General features: G+C 40.3%; 1 protein-coding gene across 1 annotated transcript in view; it reads left to right on the forward strand.

Annotated features, from left to right (window-relative positions):
* Positions 1 to 1572: 1572 nt before the first annotated feature.
* The window catches only part of PTPRN2 (protein tyrosine phosphatase receptor type N2), a gene marked incomplete at both ends in the record, with an annotated part of 676226 nt that continues 658984 nt past the window's right edge, over positions 1573 to 18814 (forward strand). The window contains one exon of the mRNA XM_080609627.1: positions 1573 to 1690. Within this exon, the coding sequence (XP_080465753.1) occupies positions 1573 to 1690 (118 nt within the window). The remainder of the gene's footprint in view (positions 1691 to 18814) is intronic.

Raw genomic sequence — 18814 nt, forward strand, 5'->3', positions numbered from 1 at the left:
GCATCCTTCCTGTTGTGGATGTGCTGGTGTTGTACTCTCTGCCACTTCTGAGGTAAGCAAGGAAGAACAGCTGTGATGACCAGAGAAGTTGTGGCTGCCCCATCCCTGGCGGTGTTCAAGGCCAGGTTGAATGGGGCTTGGAGCAACCTGGTCTAGTGGAAGGTGTCCCTGCCCATGGCAGGGGTTTGGAACCACATGATCTTTATGCTCTCTTCCAACACAAACCAATCTCTGATTCTATGATTCCAAGGCTAGTTTGTTCCATGGGCTTTCGTTTTTTAGTTTCCTGGTCTATGGCAAAGCCACTTTGTATTACAATTTTTACTCCTTTGTCCTGGTTTCGGTCAGACCATGACACCCTTTTAAAAACCCTGAGTGTGAGTCTGTCGTGACTGTATTCTGGTTAAAGCCAGGGATGAAGACTGTCAGGGAGTATAGTTAGAGCTGTTTACTTCAAGTATGAAGAAGACTGGGAGAATCTGAAACTTCATGAAGAAACAAAGCAGATGTTGGGGTGATGAGGGGAGCTCAGGCAGCCAGCACTTGCCGTGGCATATTGCTGGCTGTCCCAGTCAAAAACACATCCCCTGACAGGAGGCATGGCAGCTGCACTGTTTCACCTCGGTGATTGTGACTGCTGCCTTAAAGGCTAAATATTATTACACCGAGCTTGTGAAAAGATGAGAGCCTGTGAACAAGGAAGGAGTCAATGGGTTCGTGCCAGACTCCTGCTTCTTCCTGGCAGCCCCGGCCGAGCACTCCCACTGACACAGAGTGAATCTGGGACAGGAGGTAGAGGATAAACGTCACCCATGCAGACATCTCCCAGGCAAGCGCACACACCTCAGATGAGGGCTCATAAAATCCTTCACGATGGCGAGTAATTTTCTGTTGGAATACCGGTGGTAAACAAGCCATTCTGAGGAGGCCGTAGGGAGAATCCATCCAGCTAGCGCTGGATTTTCCAGGGTAAAACTTTGACAGGGGTTGGTTTTGCATACAGGTGTGCGGAACAGGCACATTTAATAACTCCCCCCGCACTCTCAGCCATCTTTATGCGGGATTGAAGAGCACAGCTTTTCCGCCGGGAGCGACCCCCGCCGCCCCTAGCCCGGCGGCGCACGGCACTGCCCGGAGGCTCACGGCCCACCTGAGGCGGAGCTTCCTTCAGGGCCGGCGCCAGCTTTCGGGGCCAGGGACGTCCCCTGCCCTCGCTCTGCCGGAGGCGGGGGTCGCTATCCCCAGATCCCGGCAGGGAGGGCAGAGCGCTCCGCCGCGGCCGGGCAGGCGGGGACCGCGGTGCGGGTAGGCGGTGCCGCGGAGGGTGAGCTCGTTGCCCCCCCCCTCAGCGCCTGCCTGGCGGGCCGGGCCGGGCCGGGCCGGGGCGGGGCGGGGCCGGCTCGGGGGCGGGCGGGCGGCGCTGGTCGCTGTCCTGGGTGTTGAATCTGCTGCGGCTGCTGCTCGCCGAAGCCAGGGAGCGGCTGCGGGAGGCAAAGGGCGGGCGGGCGGCATGGAGTGAGGGGTGGCGGCGGCGGGCAGGGGAGCGGGACAGCCGCCTGCGATGGGCCAGGCATGATGGGCGCGCTCGGCTCCGTCCTCCCGCTGCTGCTGCCGCCGCTGCTGCAGGTCCTCGCCGCCGCCCCGCGCACCCAGCTGCCCTCCGCCGGAGCCGCCGCCGAGGCGCGGATCGGTGAGTGGGGCGAGGGGCGGGAGGCGTGGGGCTGACGGAGAGCGGGGCCACGCCGACCCCTCCCTCTCTCCGCTGCTGCCCGAGAGCTTCCTCAGAGGCAGCTCGACAGGCCCCCGGTGGCCGCGCCCGCACAGCTGCGGGCGAGGGGCCCGTCCTGCGGTCCTTCACGACCGGCTCCCTGTGAGGGACCCCGTTCTCCGGTCCCTGACAAACAGATCCCGCTGAGAGGCCCCGTCCTCCGTCTCCTTATGGCGCGGCTCCCGCTTGAGGGTCCCTGTCCTCCAGCCCCTCGCTACCGGCTCTCGGCCCCTCACACGTCGTGAGTCACTCCTATCCCCGCCGATCCCTAGTCAGCCCGAGGCTAGTCCAGGATCCAGCTGCCCCAGCGGGGTGTCCCGGCGGGATCTCTGGGACACCTCTGAGGAGCTGGTCGCACCCAGTGTCCTCACACGCTGAAAACTTCCATCGAGACAATCACGAGGACCTTAAAGTCGAGGTACACCGCTGCCGAGCCACCAAAAATGCATCCAGCCTCACGTATTTGACCCTCCTCCCAGTTTAGTGGATTCAGCCCACGAAAGCCCCCTTAATAGTTCAAAACCACAGGAAATCCCCACGCCACAAATCCCCAGAAGCAGCCCAGCCTTCGCTGGTGTCCACCCGTAACTCGTTCTGCTGGAGGTAGAAGTCAGCACTGGCTTCCGGTTGAGCCTGTTTTAGAAGTGCCTACAGATACGGGGTGCTATCCAGTAAAGACCATTAAGCAGCCTTTTTCTGTTGAGATATTCTCGGACCAACCCCTTCCTCCTTTAAGAGGTGCCGTCTGCACTGAACATCCCCACCTGCTAAAATGGCCCACGCCAACATGAAGAGATCCTGAAACAAACTGTGTTATTATTAATGCTATTCTCCTCAGCCTCTCTCTCTGGCGTTCCTTTCCTTGCACTGAGACACACATGGCTGTTTGCTCACCAGAATTATCTCCAGTGATATCTACTAATACAGTCAGTTTCATTTCACTTGCAGTATCTTTCCGAAATGCACTTTAAGCCCAGATCATAATTTGGAGTATTTTGTATTTTTTCCCATTTTAATTCCTACCTTTGTGGACATCAGGGAGTGAAAGCTAAGCTAGCTGTCCCTAAGAAATCTTTTTCTAAGATAAAATATAAAATAAAGAAACAAAGGAAGCCTCCCACAGAAGTACCAGTGCAGTGTTCCTCATGTATATTTTGTTTATTAAGAAGGAATTAAAATCAGCTGACCATGGTTTTAATGAGGCTTCAGACAAGTGGCAATACAAATGAGCTATTAAATGTTTGCTATAGTGAGGGTAGTGATGAAAGGTTTTAAGGAGAAATGGTGTAGACTGGATATATCCCTCCCTCCTCTCTCCTGGTTGCTATAGATATAGACTGTTTCTCCTAAACTGCTGTGGAGAAAGCATACATAAAAATATTGAAAGTAGTAGCTGTAATTTTTACCTTCAATAATGCAATAGGCTGTACATTGTGCTTTCAAAGTAGACTTTGATTCTCTCTCTCTAACGTAAGCTGGGTCAGAAATATTTTTCAGCATGTTGTAGCTACAAAACAATGTTTGTGTGTTTGTCACTTCCCTGTAGCTTCCCTGGGCTTTTGCGTCGGCAGGGGTGCCTGCCTGACAGTTAAGGCTTTCCCTATGTGGAAGGGAATGGGGAAAGAGCAGGCTTGATTTTACGTAGGGAATCCAGTGGTCTGGGAGGTATAATTCGGAGATATTTCAATAGCAGCTAAACAAGTTGAGCCTTTCTACTTCTTGCTGGGATAGGGAACTAACTTATATCTCATGGATCTCTGTGAAAGATGGGAAAGGATTTATTGTGTTTGACAATATGCAGAAAAAATGTTTGCATTGCTGGAAGTGAAACAGATTTAGCTGTCTCTTCCCTTAGTTCTTTTATTTCTTTTATTGACCAGTGTTTCAGATCTCATTAATCTTGAGTTCAAACTATTTATTACAGTAGATTCTGTTCAATTTGAGAATACAATTTCTAGATGTAAGAGTGCACAGAGTTGCAACTGTAATTTTACCGAATATCTAAGCTTTGGGGTTATTTGTGGTTATAGGTGGATGATACTAATTTGGATTCTTATGCACAGTGCCATCTTCTTTAATTGAAAATTGAACACAGATGCATTATGAAACCTCTATAATATGTGCTGGAAACTGCCTTAAAAGCCATGTAATTATAGAAACAGGTTTTTTTATTAATTTGTTTCTATTAAGTGTTTCAGAAACTCTTCTGAAAGCTGGTGCAGAAGTAGAAGTTTGTGACCTTTCCAATTTCATAGGATGTTTTCATCCAGTTTCATTCTTTTCCACTTTTTTTTTATCAACTTCTGTCTATGCTTTTCTATATAGTAATCATCTCCAAATGGTGAACTATTTGTATTATAACATACTTACAAACTTGTTTAAGATATTGGAAGTTTTAAAGTTACAGTTAAGATAAAAGATTTGGATTTGTGCTTCTGCCCATATAGTGTATGAGGCTTTGAAGATTGGTCCTGTGGGAAGGTGTTTTTATAAGATATTATCAACAAGAGCACATATTCTTCCATTTCTTGACATTTATAGTAGCATTATAGAGGAAATAGTAGCAAATGATGAAAAGTATAGCCCTTCTGCTCTATCTCTTGCCTAGGCTTAGCCTAGGAGAGAGATTCTTACCTTTTCCAAAGAAAAAAAAATCCGCTGACTACATAGTAGTGTTCATTATTCTGTGATTGAACACTGGAGCTGGGAATTTTGTATGCTAAATAATTATTTGTTTATAATACACAGTCCATTTAAGATTATGGAACATCTTTTAAAGCGTTTTACAAAGTAATCATCTGTGAGCGATGTATCCTGATCATGTTGTTAAATTCCACAGGTTTAGGTTATTCTGCTCTGTATGGAGTTTTTTTTTTTTTTTTTTTTTTTTATGAGACATTTTCTTACCAGCAAATGATTAGTCTGGGGAAGCAGTTGCAGTGTCCTCCAATAAGCACTAAGCAGTTACTTCAGTGAAAATTGGAGTTCTAACAATTAAAGTACTTCCATGGAGTTGTACAGCTTTTTAAGTAGACAAATCTATTCAGAAAGTTGCAGTGGTATTTTATTTTCATATTAGAAGGCTGGATAGAGAAATTAGGAACACAGTAAACTGTGAACATTTCTAACAACATTGTTTCGTTAGTCCTAAGCTACTAATACTTTACAGGAGAAGTTATCCTCCGATGTATTAGAAAAGAGTGTGTGCTTGCTGCAGTGCCTTCACTTTGACCTCTAATGTGTAAAATGATGCTTGCAACCTTCAGTGAATGAGAGTATAATTTTGCAGTATAATTTGATCTTTTGTGCTGTGTGTAATCCTATTTTTCAGGCTGCATTTTTTTCTTAAATGAGTACATTAATATGCTGTGGAAATTTCTGGAAACAGTTGTTTCATATGCCATGTGAAAGTTCTTTCAAAGTTGCATTCCGATTATCATATACAAAATCTTTTCAAGAGAAATGCCTGTGAATTTAGTTTTTAAATAACAAAAATACAAGTTGGTCACATTTAAACTTACAAACATGAAGTATTCTTCTGAACTTGTAGCTGTGGGTTCCTGACAAATACAGTGAGCAAGGACACTGCCTTACATTTCACAAGGATTTGAATGGAATAGATAAAAACTTTACTGAAAGACTTTTAAAAATGTTGCATGTTAATTGTAGGACTTTCACAAAGTATGGTAAGCATGTTTAACAGCTGAAAAATATTTTAGATATGGGTTAGGAGTTTGAAGTGCTCGATTAGAAGTAGGAAATTACAAGAGCAGGGTCTTCACTTACCGTTGGTGGAAAGCAGTTCTCTAGTGTGGATTCTTAACTTACAAGAGAATGAAATAAAGGGTAGGACAGATGAAAAAATACTTGGTTTTTGGCTTTTCAGTCCGTGCTTCAAATGCAACCCAAAGGAAGTACTGACAAAGAGCTTTTGCCTGTGGGTGTTTCATGGGAAAGAGCAAAGAAGTTTTTCTTGTTTTAGTTCTTGTTGGATGGATGTTACCGTAACAAAATCAACATAACTGTTCTCATCTGGGAGATCTACGAGGACTGAATTTTTCTTCTTGCAGCATTTCTGAGCTCAGCTGAAGTTTACTCAAGTCAGTGTCAGCCTTCCCATTGACTTCGGCAGCATTTGGATCATAATGCTGGTTGAGGCTTGTAGCAGACTGGCTGAGAAAGTAGGGGAATTAAAGTGTTGCCATCTGTTCAGTAGATAAAATTGCCCAACTTTCCAGTTACATTAATTTGGAACTTCTTGTATTGCACTTAGATATTTTGGTATCATGTTGATTTGATGTAATTATTGACGATGGAGTGTGATTTATGATATAATGCTAGCAAATAAAAATACCATCAAAATAATGTAATTAAGACAGTGCTGTGTGTTTGGAACATGAAGGATACAGTGTAGGAAGCTGCCTGCTTCACTTCATCAAAAGTATTTTTGTATATTCTAGAAATGTTTCTTGAGTAATCAGTTATGTTAGAAAGCAGCTTGAAAGTAGCTTGATACCAAGGCATGTTTCTCTGTTAGTTCCATTGAATTAAATGTAAGAATATGCATTAATGTTTTTGCCGTCATGCCATGACTCTTCTACAGTATCTTTTTGCGATCTATCTAACTTGTTTTTGTTGAAAGTTTCAAATGGACAGGAAGGGAATTATTTCTCTATCAGTAGAAGGAAGTCATTGCAGGGTGCTGTAAAGGTTGTTCACAGGAGATTGCTCTAGGGAGAAAGTTTTCTTTTAGTTTGGTTTACTAATTGAAAACAGACAAGTTTTTGGTAATATAAGCCCATTTCTGCTTCCTACCTCACTTTACCCCAACATTTCTTTGCATTTGGTGAGATAAAAAATGGTATTTCTATTTGTCTTCCTTCTTTTTTTTTGTTACCAATAAAGAATACCAGTCCCCAAAACTTCATCATACCACACCATCATAGTAACATGCTATCTATCAGCCTACTGAGAGGAAATTGGGTTACTCCTAGTTGCTAAATTCTGGAAAATTTGGGCAGGTCTGCTAAAATAGGAAAGGGTAGTTAATGTTGACTCATGAATGATAAATGGGCAGTTAGTTACCTGTGTACTTTGTTACAGTGAACAGCAGTGCTTATAGACCAGCAGTGCTTATAAACATCAGTGTGGTGGGAAAAGAGCAACTGCAGGCCCTGAAGGGAGTGGAGCTCACTGATAAGCAGGGTGTTGAGGTCTCCTGTGTTGATTAGCTTTCCATTGGCTGGGGAGAGCATAAGAACACAAGCTCAGATGTGATTACCATTGGTCATGTCTCTAAATCCATAAGACCACCTGTGGAAGCCAAAGGGCAGTATATATTCCAGCTTCCTGAAAATGATACGTATTTTCAGCTCATTTACACTTACGCTGTAGCCAAAAATCTAGATAAATTCTCTGAAATTATTCTTACAAAACCAGTATATGTCTTGCTAAAATCTGTGTTGGTGTTTACAGGCAGATTTAGCAGCACATTCAGTAAAGACTGGAGGAAATATTGATTTGGTTTTGGTGATAAGATTGGCAAATGAGGGAGTATCCAAAAGGCAAAGTCCACTACTAGTCTCTGTTAAAGACAGGATGCTGAGCTGGATGTGTATTTGATTAGGCTCCATGTGGTCATTATTAGTAAATCTAGGAAGGCAGTAAGTAATGTTGTTGCTGGTCAAACAGTTTTATGTTTGCAAATGAAGAATAAGGTGAAGATGCAGACAAAGAGGATGTTTGCAGGGAAACAGAAGAGATGCAGAAGAATAGAGGCATGTTGGGAATGTGGATTCTTAAAAGAGGAAATGAGGAATGAAATGTTTAGAAGTACAATTATTGGAACTGGAGACTGGAGATCAGTGACTTACCTGTGTACAATCTGTGAAGATGGAAACTTAAAATTGGGTGGAGTTACTTTTTCTCATGAAAGAGACAGACAAATGCAGCAGCAAACCTGAGATGTTCAGTGGGCCAGTGTGTGACATGAGAAAATGAGGCAAGGTGGCAAGAAGGAAAAGGGATTCACAAAATAGAAATATTAATTCATTCATTTTGGCCAAAGCTGTGGCAAGAATGAAGTCAGGAGATGTGTGTGTTAGCATCAGGCCAAAACACAACCATCGGAATGGTTATATGAGGTGCTTTATTAAGGTGCTGAGAACCAGGGGTACGCACCCAAATCTGGTTCTAACCCCGTCACATCGCGTTCGCAATTTATATGTTAGAAGTTTCGCAATAGGCATCAGGGATTGCTTCATCAGTCCTTTACGACATCAGCCTCTTCTGCGCTTGCGCAGCCCCCTCTGGTGGTCGTCTGGTGGTCGTCCTGATGAAGTAAGGAGTCTTCCTCACTCTGTACTCTTTTTACCTTTCTGTTCTTTGGACAAATCCCAACCATTATGTGGATACAGCATTCTTTTATCTTCCCTTGGTATGTGGTTCAGGCTTATTTAATCTTTGGTTCTGCTAAGTTGGAGTTTCACAGTATATTCTTTTCTACACTCCTTTTATTATACAAGGTTATATTTGTTTCTATTCCTAAAGTCACCATTGTAGCATTTAGTTATAAAGTAGCTAGGATACAAACCAGCACAATTGCAGCATTCAGTGTATGAAGCTTCTCTATTGATTTATGATTTCTAAACACAATCGCCTACTGGAATAGTGTCTAAAATACAGAACAGCAAAGTTACAAAATTTTAACATATGTACAAAGGCTTTCTTTGCAAACTGCAAACTTTTCAAATATAATCACTGCTAGAATGGTTCCAGAAAATTTCACCCTCCTCTAACATGTGTAGGTAATGAGAATCTTCTCTGGGAATAGAAAGTATTTATTTCTCTTAATATAAGGGGTCAGATTCATCTAACTAAATGTAATTATTTGAGCTAATCACTCTAGACTGCTTTTAACCTATGTCTAGTTTATAAATTTCAATTAATTTTACCCAACTGTACAGATCTAACATAGGTCACATAAATGTCTCCCTGAATGCAGCTATTGCTGTTCACTTAGTATTGTCTTAATACATTTCACAGACTAGGGTGAGTATCTGACTGTAAATATCTATGGGATAGGTACTGCACCTTAGCTATTCAAAAATCAGATGCTCAGGTTAAATCTGGGGAGAGTTAAGCATATTTGAAGAGTGATGAAGACCTGTCTCTCACCACTGAGGTGAGACTAATGTAGTAGCTTAAACTAAAGTTAGGTTGGTTGAGGGTCACCTACTACATTACTTCAAAACCACAAGCATGACTTTGAGATATATAGGTCTTGCAAGAAAGCTGTTTAGGAAGGTCCTGTGAGTAGTCAGGCAGTTTTGTCACATGAGGAACTGGGACTGAAACAAGTGAGGTTGGTGAAGGGTATTGGTAGTGCTGGCAAAAAATGTCTCTGAGAAAATCACCCTCTGATAATTGCAAACAAATGAAGGTGACCTCTGAATGAGACAGAGGAGAAGCGAGCGTAATGGAATAAGCAAGTGAAATTAAAAAGCAGATAAGTGAACAGGGGGCCTGCAGGTAAGCTAGACAAATGGCAGGGGAGTCTGGTATTGGAGAGTGAGAGAAAGGAAACATGAAGACTTACTAATTTTGGACAGTCAAGAGAAAGCATGAAGGGCGTGCATTTTGATGTGTACATAGGATTACTGAGTTTTCTTATGTGTGTTTTAGGGGCCTTACTTGTGAGGGGAGTGGAAGGGCTCTATTTTAATCTCAACCATTTCATAGTGTCAATACAGTATAGCATTCCCAATAACACTGCCATTCAGGACAGTTGTGCTCGTAAAAAAAATTTAGAAACTTTTTTCTGAAGAGATTAGAGGGGTTTAACTTTATAGAATTTATTCCTCTTGAGAAGGAATTTCATGAGAAGTGAAGTAGCTTAGTAAATCATTGCATCTTACTGTGTTTTCTCCTATAGTTTCTTTCAGTGAAACATACTTAAATACTGAACATGGTTTGTTGATGCACAGTCTGTCTGAACAGAGAGTTAGCGCTTAACGTTGCATACCTATTTTGCTTCAAACTAATACATTGATAAAACAAGCTATTTTAAGTTGTAAAAACCAGTAACTAGAAGTTTTGTGGGAAGTACAGCTGGTTGTAGTGGGTGTAAGGTCTTTTCTTTCAGTTGCAGCTTAACAGCGTGCAATGACAGTTACATAAGCTTGAAATCATAGCCAACAAGTACAAAGTAATGCACAGAGATATATGTGTCTCCCACAATGTAAGATACTTCAGATGTTCTCATAGAAAACAATGAACTGAGACCAAACATGCACTACATACTGTAATAAACTCACAAAGTTCAACAAAAGCCAGGAAATACTTGAATACAAAAATCCCGATTTTTACATTCCCCTTCCCACCCATTAATATTTGATCTTTCAAGTCTGAACTTCAAGAAATTCTACAAAATGCCTTACGAATGTCAATCTTGGATGATGAAAAACTGATAGATAGTTTTCATTTTAGGCACACAGAAATCTTCTGCTCTTATTATTCTGCAGGAGATAATTACCTGTCTATCTGTTGCTGTCCTAAAAGGACTAAAGATATTATAACTTCTCTTGTTAATATTCTGCTCTGCACCAGGAGGGCTACCTTTTCTCTGTAACTTTTTTAGCTGTTTAATTCAATTCATTTAGACTCCGAGCAGTTGTTTCAGACATCTGAAGGCCATGCCTCATCTTCAGGCCTGAGAAAGTGTTTGTGTGTTAAGGATTTGCCTGTGTTTTTTCAACTATTAGACTACAGCTTTGGAGTACAGAATGTTTGGCAATAACAAACATTTATGGTATTCTTGCCAGTGACTGTTTGATCTTGTCTCTGTAAAGGGTATTGATTTGGCTGAAACAACAACAAATAAAAAGAAAGGAATCTCAATCACAGCCTTGCTCACAAGCAGTGAAACCAGTGCCGTTGTTAGTGCTGATATCCATGAAATGCAACAGGGAGATGGGTTTGGGCATAGGATTAGTTCATGCCACAATTGCCCCTGAGCTCTACATGGTGTGAAACTTTGACTTGTGTCCTTATAAAAGATAGTCTTTTATTAACCTGGCCTCTCTTACAGAATTGCTTTGTAAGTTAGACATTAAATTCTATTTACTCTTCAGTGTTGAATTAAAAATACAGCATCAAAGATTATAACCTTTGATTAATGCAGATATGTCACAACCAAAGAATGTGAATATCTTCTGTTTTTTAAAGAATGTATACATTATGCTGTATTTCTCTTGGCAAAATGATTTGTTATAATTTTAGTTTAGACTGTGGAATACTCTATACTTGCTGTTTATATTCTGGCTTTATTTAATATCTGATATGATAGATGTTAGCTATGAAATATCTTCAGTGAACAATTACTCATAAAATCTCCCTTTTCTAGATTGTAGCACATCTCAGTATTCTCAGTATGTAGTCAGTGCAATGCCTTACTTATACTAGCAAAATATTATATCAAACTTCATCTGCAACCTGTCTCACCTCATCCCAGCTTCTCAGCTAAACAGTTTCTTATTTTCATGGTATCACCCTGTGGATTATACCTACTCCTTCCACTTGTTGGAGAAGGCTGTAGTCACCAGTGACTATCCCACTTCTTACTTATGTCCTGAAAGACCTAAAAATGGAGAGGAAAAGAGATATGTGGGAATTATACATCTGTCATGAATTTCTAGAAATACCTGGATATTAATGAATACAAGATATCAAGGTAAATATCATCAGCATTTAGTTAGGTGAACATATCTTGGAGTTAGTGACACGGTTGACAGAGATACCCCCTCCCTCCCCCCAAAAAAAGAAATTCTTTGGCACAGGGTATTAATTTTAAATTTTTGCTTTTTGATTGATCTGTATTTAAGAAATGTCTGAGGGTTTTGGTGGTTTTTTTACCCTTGAAATCTGGGGTCAGATTTGGCAATTTTGCCTTTCCTCAATTATGAAGTGAAATTTCAAAGTTGTTAAAATATTCTTGTTAGTACTACCTATTTGGACGTTTATTTTGGTTAACTATGTCAGGTTGTAATTACAGTTCACCAGCATACGTTACAAGCAGGGGATTATTTCCAATGCCAAAGGGCAGCTATAAAATCTGCCTATTCAAAATAAACATAGCAATAATGAAAACTGAAATTTTTGAAGGAGAAAACAAAGTTAAGTGATTTGCTGTGGTGAATTTCCATCTTAAAACTGCAATCGCTCACACTTTTAGACAGTATAAAATTTATAACACTATAATGAAATAGCATTTTAAAAGCAGATTGGGAAGGTAGGTTTAGTACTATATGTATTTGGATTTATGCCCCTCAACAAGATATAGATCTACAGTTAAGGGCTTATTTTTTTTTTTCTTTTCTCTCCATTTTCTTTTGTTTCTCTGAGTAACCCCTGCTCTAATGAGTTTACAATCTGAAAGTAAATAACTGGGAAGCGAGGAGGAAATGGACACACCACACAGGCTTGAGAATAAACAGCTGTCAAATGGCTTTTAGAAAGTAGAACACACAGCTTTTATGAAGGGTCTGATTCAGCTTGAATGAAGGGGCTGATCACACCCAGTTGTCAAACTTTCTTAATTGAAGTATTACTTGAGAGAATTTTAGAACAATATCATCTTCAGATTATGGAACTATTTTTGTAGTTCAGCAGGTAGGGAAGAGCTCTGAAATGATCAGCTACCCAAGTGGTGGGGTGGCTAAGCAGGTTGTTACAAGGGACATGGCTGTGCTTCTTTCTCTTAACTTGCAGTTCATACAAGAGAGATTAAATTAAACAGTAGTGCATGTGAAAGGGGGATGAGCCTCACCTAAGCCTCCGCAGTAAGCTGACAAAATCTGAATTTGGGTGTATATATGTTTGGAAACCTAACACTTTTTTTAACAGGGTGGGCTTCGTGTCATTCATTATCTTTCTTTTTGGCCATCCATTATCAGAATAACACCAACTTGCTTTTAGGGGAAAGTTCAGCACTGCACAAGGAGACTCTGCTATCAACAAAAGTATATAAAATACAACGTTTCATTAATAGCTTCACCAGTTTTCCTGAAGTTGCATTTGTGTGTGGTGTAAATAAGAACAGTTGCAGATTCAGTTCCTTCTGATGTCACTGATACTAGTCCAGGGCTCCTGGATTTGAGGTGATTTAAGGCATCAAATATTTGAATAGGCTTGCTTAGAGCTGGTTTCATAGAATATGTTTAGCTCTATTTAAGACAGAGTATTTGGAAATAAATATTAGATCATTTTTTTTTTCTAGTCAATTTTCCATTATCTCTGTTGCAGTCTGGAAGACAGCCTTGCTCGGGAGCTTCCATGTTTTCCTGCTATTTGACAAAGATACTCTGCTTATGTCTTCTCAGTTGAGAGGATTCTTCTTGCCAAAGGATGGAGTTTGGTGGTTTATCATCTTCTAATCCTGACCCTGTAGAACAGGGTGTGTTGGGTGTGTTACTTTATTTGGGGCTGTCATTCTTTGGAAAGCAGAGTGCCTAGTGTTCTGTAGTTTGCCAGCCACACCAAAGTTGTTACTCCTTGGTGTTGGACAACGTTCATCTACAAATGAAAACAAGTATTCTACTGTATGTTGAGTTCAGTAAAACAACTATTATACAAAGAAATAGGTGCAGAAAAGTTCACGTAACATTCTCACACCTGTAATCCTGCTTTTTTTCTTCACCAGACTGTAAGATTAACCTAATTATCAGAATGTTTATTGAAATTTCCCAGAGACATATTATTTTTGGTCAGCTTTCTTCCTCCAAAATGGTTACTGACTTGAGGTTAGGAATCTGGCTTCCTACTGTGGTTTCTGCTGAGTGAAGAATCGTTCATACCTGGGATTTTTTTCCACCTTCCAGACTCTTCAGCTCTTTTCAGCTATGCTAACAGAACTCTGACCAGCTTCACCATTGCCATGTTACCTTTAGAAAGTCCTTCCCAGTTGTGCAGATGTCAACTAAATACCAGTTTGTAAAAGAAACCAAAAACCAAACAATTTACAGAATGCAGATATGACACTTCCTGGATACATGTTAGATAAAATACGTAACTTTCTTATGAAGTTTCAAAAATTAATTATACAAATGTGTATAAATGAAATCAATAAATACTGATAGAGGTCAGAATGATGGCAAACACAAAAACAGAAAAAAGGGGGTTAGAGAGTGTGTCAGGAATAACCTTTAAATGGGGCAAGCTGGAAGTTAGTGTACTATAATAATGTCTATTATGTTGGAGTCAGTATACAACTTTCTTTTTGCTAGTCTTTGTAAGTAAAAAAATCAGTGGACTGGCAGCTCTGTTGGAAATAGATTAACTTCATTAATCTAATTAATTTCTGTAGTTTCTTAACACTAGTTAAAAAGTATTCTGCAGTATTTTACATTGTATTTATTCATAACCTATTTTTAGTCACATTTCATTTGTGAATAATGTATGTCAAGTATTATGGTGAACTTTTTTTCACGTCATAAGTCACAGGAGAGCTGTTTCTATAATAGTTTATTACCTGAAAGCTATGATTAAGTCTGTTTAATTTTGGTTCCACTTACCAATGCGAATACTTAATCATGTGCCTAACTATAGGTAAGTACTGTTGTCACTTAGTAAACAGGACTGTTAACTCTTTTTGCTTTCAGCTGGGGAAAAAATAGGTCACAGCACTTTTGATTGTACCTTGAATCTTTGTAGATTCAGTTTTATTTCACTCATTTCTATGGTAATTGAGCACTTTAATGACATCAAAATTTGACACATTAGAAAATTATGTAGTAACAAACTGCATAGTGCTGTCACCTGTGTACATTTTTAGGGTTACTTAAAGAATCTCTCACATTTCAAAATAAGATAATTAGAACAGGGTTTTTAAAATGAAACTAGATAGGAATTCATCAAATTATTCGAATCAGCTATTTGAAGCACTTTCTGCAATAACAATGCTTTGTGTTTCATTTACTTTGTTAAAATTGATATAGTGTACAATTTTTGGGTGAGTTAGAAGTTTTGGTTTTCATTGTCCTCCAGTGAATATGTATCTGGTGACATCTGGGAAGGACTGTAAAAACCTGCATCTGAGAAGGGGCAAATGAAGTGAATATTTCTCTGAAACTGGATTGGTGCCGATAATCATAGAATCATAGAATGGTTTGGGTTGGAAAGGACCTTAAGATCAGGTAGTTCCAACCCCCTGCCATGGGCAAGGACACCTACACTAGACCATGTTGCCCAAGACTCTCTCCAGCCTGACCTTGAACACTGCCAGGGATGGAGCATTTGCCACTTCTTTGGGAAACCTGTTCCAGTGCCTCACCACCCTCATAGTAAAGAACTTCTTCCTTATATCTGTCCTGAACTTCCCCTGTTTAAGTTTAAATGGATAATCCACTAAACAAGCTTTACAACTGCATGAAAACTGAAAGAGGTTGTTCTTCCTTTTCCAAAGATGTTCCCAATTATGTATATTGCAAACTCTTCCCCAGAAGAATGACCCTGATCTTTAGATGGTGTTCTCTCTGATCTAGAGAACACCAGATATTATATGCAAATCATCACATCATAGGTATCATAGAGCAAATAAATATAAATTCCTGTTATAATCCCCAGGTGCCTCATGAATGAATTTTTTATTCACTCTGCAATTTCTCAGTTCATATATTATCTATCCTCTCCATATGTGACAAATTGGAAATAGCTTTTTATTCTTGGTCTCATCTCAGGAGGTGCAAACTTATATCTGCAAATACTTCTTTTTTCAAATCTAAGATTTTTTATTTTTTTATTTTTTTTTAAATGAAGATGGTAAGTTGCTATAGGATAAAAATCTATTAGGAATTTTCCTTTAGAGGCAACTGAGAATTCTCTCCTCAGAAGAGAGACTACTAGGTGGCTAAGGGGAAAGAAAGTGGGACAGACCACAGTGAGTGAGAAGCCATTATAGAAATAGCTAAAAACTTGAGTTCACCTTTTCTCTTTCATTCTTGCTCATGCTGAATATAAAATTTATTCCTCTGAAGAGCTTGTATTTGTTTTTTAACTTGACCTAAAACTCTCTTAAGACAGTGTTTAACTTTAAAGGGCTTATTAAGAAGATGTTACTGTAGCAACAGTGAAGTAATATTTTTCGGATTCAATTGAAAAGCTTTAGCATCCTTAATGATTGAATCTTTTCCAGATTTCACAGTAAGAATTTTTTCAGTCATATATGGTATTTGTGGAATTAATTATCAAATAATAGTCAAGTGGTGCAAAGATGAAAAGGATGGTTTCAGTGAATTTTGGTTTTAAGAGTCTTACTTGCAGTAATATTTTGCTGTTCCATTATATAAGGCTTTAAATTAGTAATGGAGTGATGATTCCCTTTATCTCTGCATCTGCTGAGGAATGCACCTCTATGGGTGGATCCACTCTAAACTGGTATGAGGCCTCATGGATCGGAGGATTGTCGAACAGTGAAGGATAGCTGACAAACAGGAAGGTCATGCAAAGGTGCATGTCATGGTGTATTGCCCCATTCTTACCCTCTTTTCATTGGCAACTGCTACTGTTCACTGCAAGAGACAGCTTTTGGTCTAATCTCTATGGTATGTATATGTATGTGTATGGTTTGCTCCTAAGAAACTTTTGACTAGAGCAAAAGCGAGTAAGCTCAAAAAGCGTCCCCACATAATGCCTGTGTTTCCCAATAGACTGATGGAGACAAGAGACTTGCAGTCCTGAGGCTATTCTGACTAATGATAGAATAATTCTGAAGTGAACAAATATTGTAGGAGCAGATATACACAAACAAAGTATAGTCACAGTATTTGTGAATCAAAACTTCTGTTAGTATTTGCTCATTAGGCCCCAAGTAACTAAGATTTTATAAGAAACAAAATGGAATGGATTTTTGCTAGAAACCTGCTAATACAGTGCTGAGTATTTCTTGCCAAGTGTGGGCATAAAATACACTAGGTTAAATGTTGTTTTTTTTTTCTTGGAACTGTGTTCTGGCCAGACGTCTCTAGTCTATATTAAAGTGCTCCTGCTGGGTTTCCATAGCTATTGAAAGTCTATAACTAACTCTGGTAGCAGAAAAGACTCGTGCCTTTGCATTGTGCTTTGGATTTCAGTACAGAAGAGAAAGTGTGAATGGAAAGACATTACATCAATACAGAAAGCACATTTCAAGTAATATGGGTTGTTGAGCTGTATCATTCTACCCACCTAAGCAATACTATCTCTTCACCTGCTCCCTGCTGCAAAAGGCAGCAATTTAAGACTACATAGCAGTTCTGTATGGTAGTACTGTTCTAGAAGGATGTGTGCCCTTCATAGAACTATGTTTTCTGCAGCACTTGTTTAATGTGGAGGTTTGACTTGAGTGCTGGTGATATCCATTCCTATTCAGTTTATGAGAATTTGTGAGCTACTAAACTGGAGTACTGTATTTTGCACGTAAAGAACAGAAGAAAATTCTTTTTTTTTTTTCCTCAAATGGGTGTGAAATAATAGAACTGCACCATTGTGTGACATCTGTGTGAGAGGGAAGATTAAATTGGAAGAATTAATTGTAAGAATTTAAAGACAAAATAGCTCCATAGTGCACTCAGAAAATATGCCGGTGACACCAAACTGCATGGTTCGGTTGATACCCTGGAGGGAAGGGATGCCATCCAGAGGGACCTCGACACGCTTGTGAGGTGGGCTGATGCCAACCTTACGAAGTTTAACCATGCAGTGCAAGGTCCTACACCTGGGTTGGAGCAATCCCAGGCACAGCTACAGGTTGGGCAGAGAAGAGATTCAGAGCAGCCCTGCGGAGAAGGACTTGGGGGTGTTGGTCGATGAGAAAAATGAACATGAGCCGGCTTCAGTGTGCGCTCGCAGCCCAGAAAGCCAACCGTATCCTGGGCTGCATCAAAAGGAGTGTGACCAGCAGGTCGAAGGAGGTGATCCTGCCTCTCTGCTCTGCTCTCGTGAGACCTCACTTGGAGTATTGTGTGCAGTTCTGGTGTCCTCAACATAAGAAGGACATGGAACTGTTGGAACAAGTCCAGAGGAGGGCCACGAGGATGATCAGGGGAGTGGAGCACCTCCTGTATGAAGACAGGCTGAGAAAGTTTGGTCTGTTCAGCCTGGAGAAGAGAAGGCTGCATGGAGACCTCATAGCAGCCTTCCAGTATCTGAAGGGGGCCTACAAGGCTGCTGGGGATGGACTCTTCATCAGGGACTGTAGTGACAGGACAAGGGATAATGGGTTAAAACTTAAACAGGGGAAGTTTAGATTGGATATAAGGAATATATCTTTACTGTTAGGGTGGTGAGGCACTGGAATGGGTTTCCCAGGGAGGTTGTGAATGCTCCATCCTTGGCGGTGTTCAAGGCCAGGTTGGATGAGGCCTTGGGTGACATGGTTTAATGTGGGGTGTCCCTGCCCATGGCAGGGGGGTTGGAACTAGATGATCTTAAGGTCCTTTCCAACCCTAACTGTTCTATGATTCTGTGACTCTATGTGATTGAATAAAGTAGGAAGAGGTACAGTAGGCGTACATTTTAGTGATTTATCATGATCTTATACCATTGGTGTTATATTGTAACCTCAGCTGAATCCATTTTTCCCTTACCTTTGTTTACCTTCACAAATGAACAAAGTCTAAAAAAAATAGTCAGGTGTTAGACAAGCAAGCAAAAGATGATAATATCGATGAGAAAGGCAGTACAGCTCCAGGAAGAGCCATTAATATTTTGTCACCTCTAAGTCACACAGTTTAAAGAAGTATAACTTCTGAAGGCTTTTTTAAAGGAAGAAGGTGAGAAATTTTAACGAAAATGAAGCATCTTTGTTCCTTTTAATAGTCCTTCTATTTATCTGGATATGCAGTTGAAAACAAAACAGTTCCTTGAATCTTCTATCAGAACACATTTGTTCTTCTAAAATAAGCATTTAGATGTGTACTTATCACTTTCTTTAAAAGAAGGATAATGCAAGAGAAAAAATACGTTTAACTGTTTACCAAAAATTACTACAGCGACAGAAAGTGGCTTTTGTTT

The sequence above is a fragment of the Psittacula echo genome (genome assembly GCF_963264785.1).
Source record: "Psittacula echo genome assembly, chromosome: 2".
NCBI lineage: Eukaryota > Metazoa > Chordata > Aves > Psittaciformes > Psittacidae > Psittacula > Psittacula echo.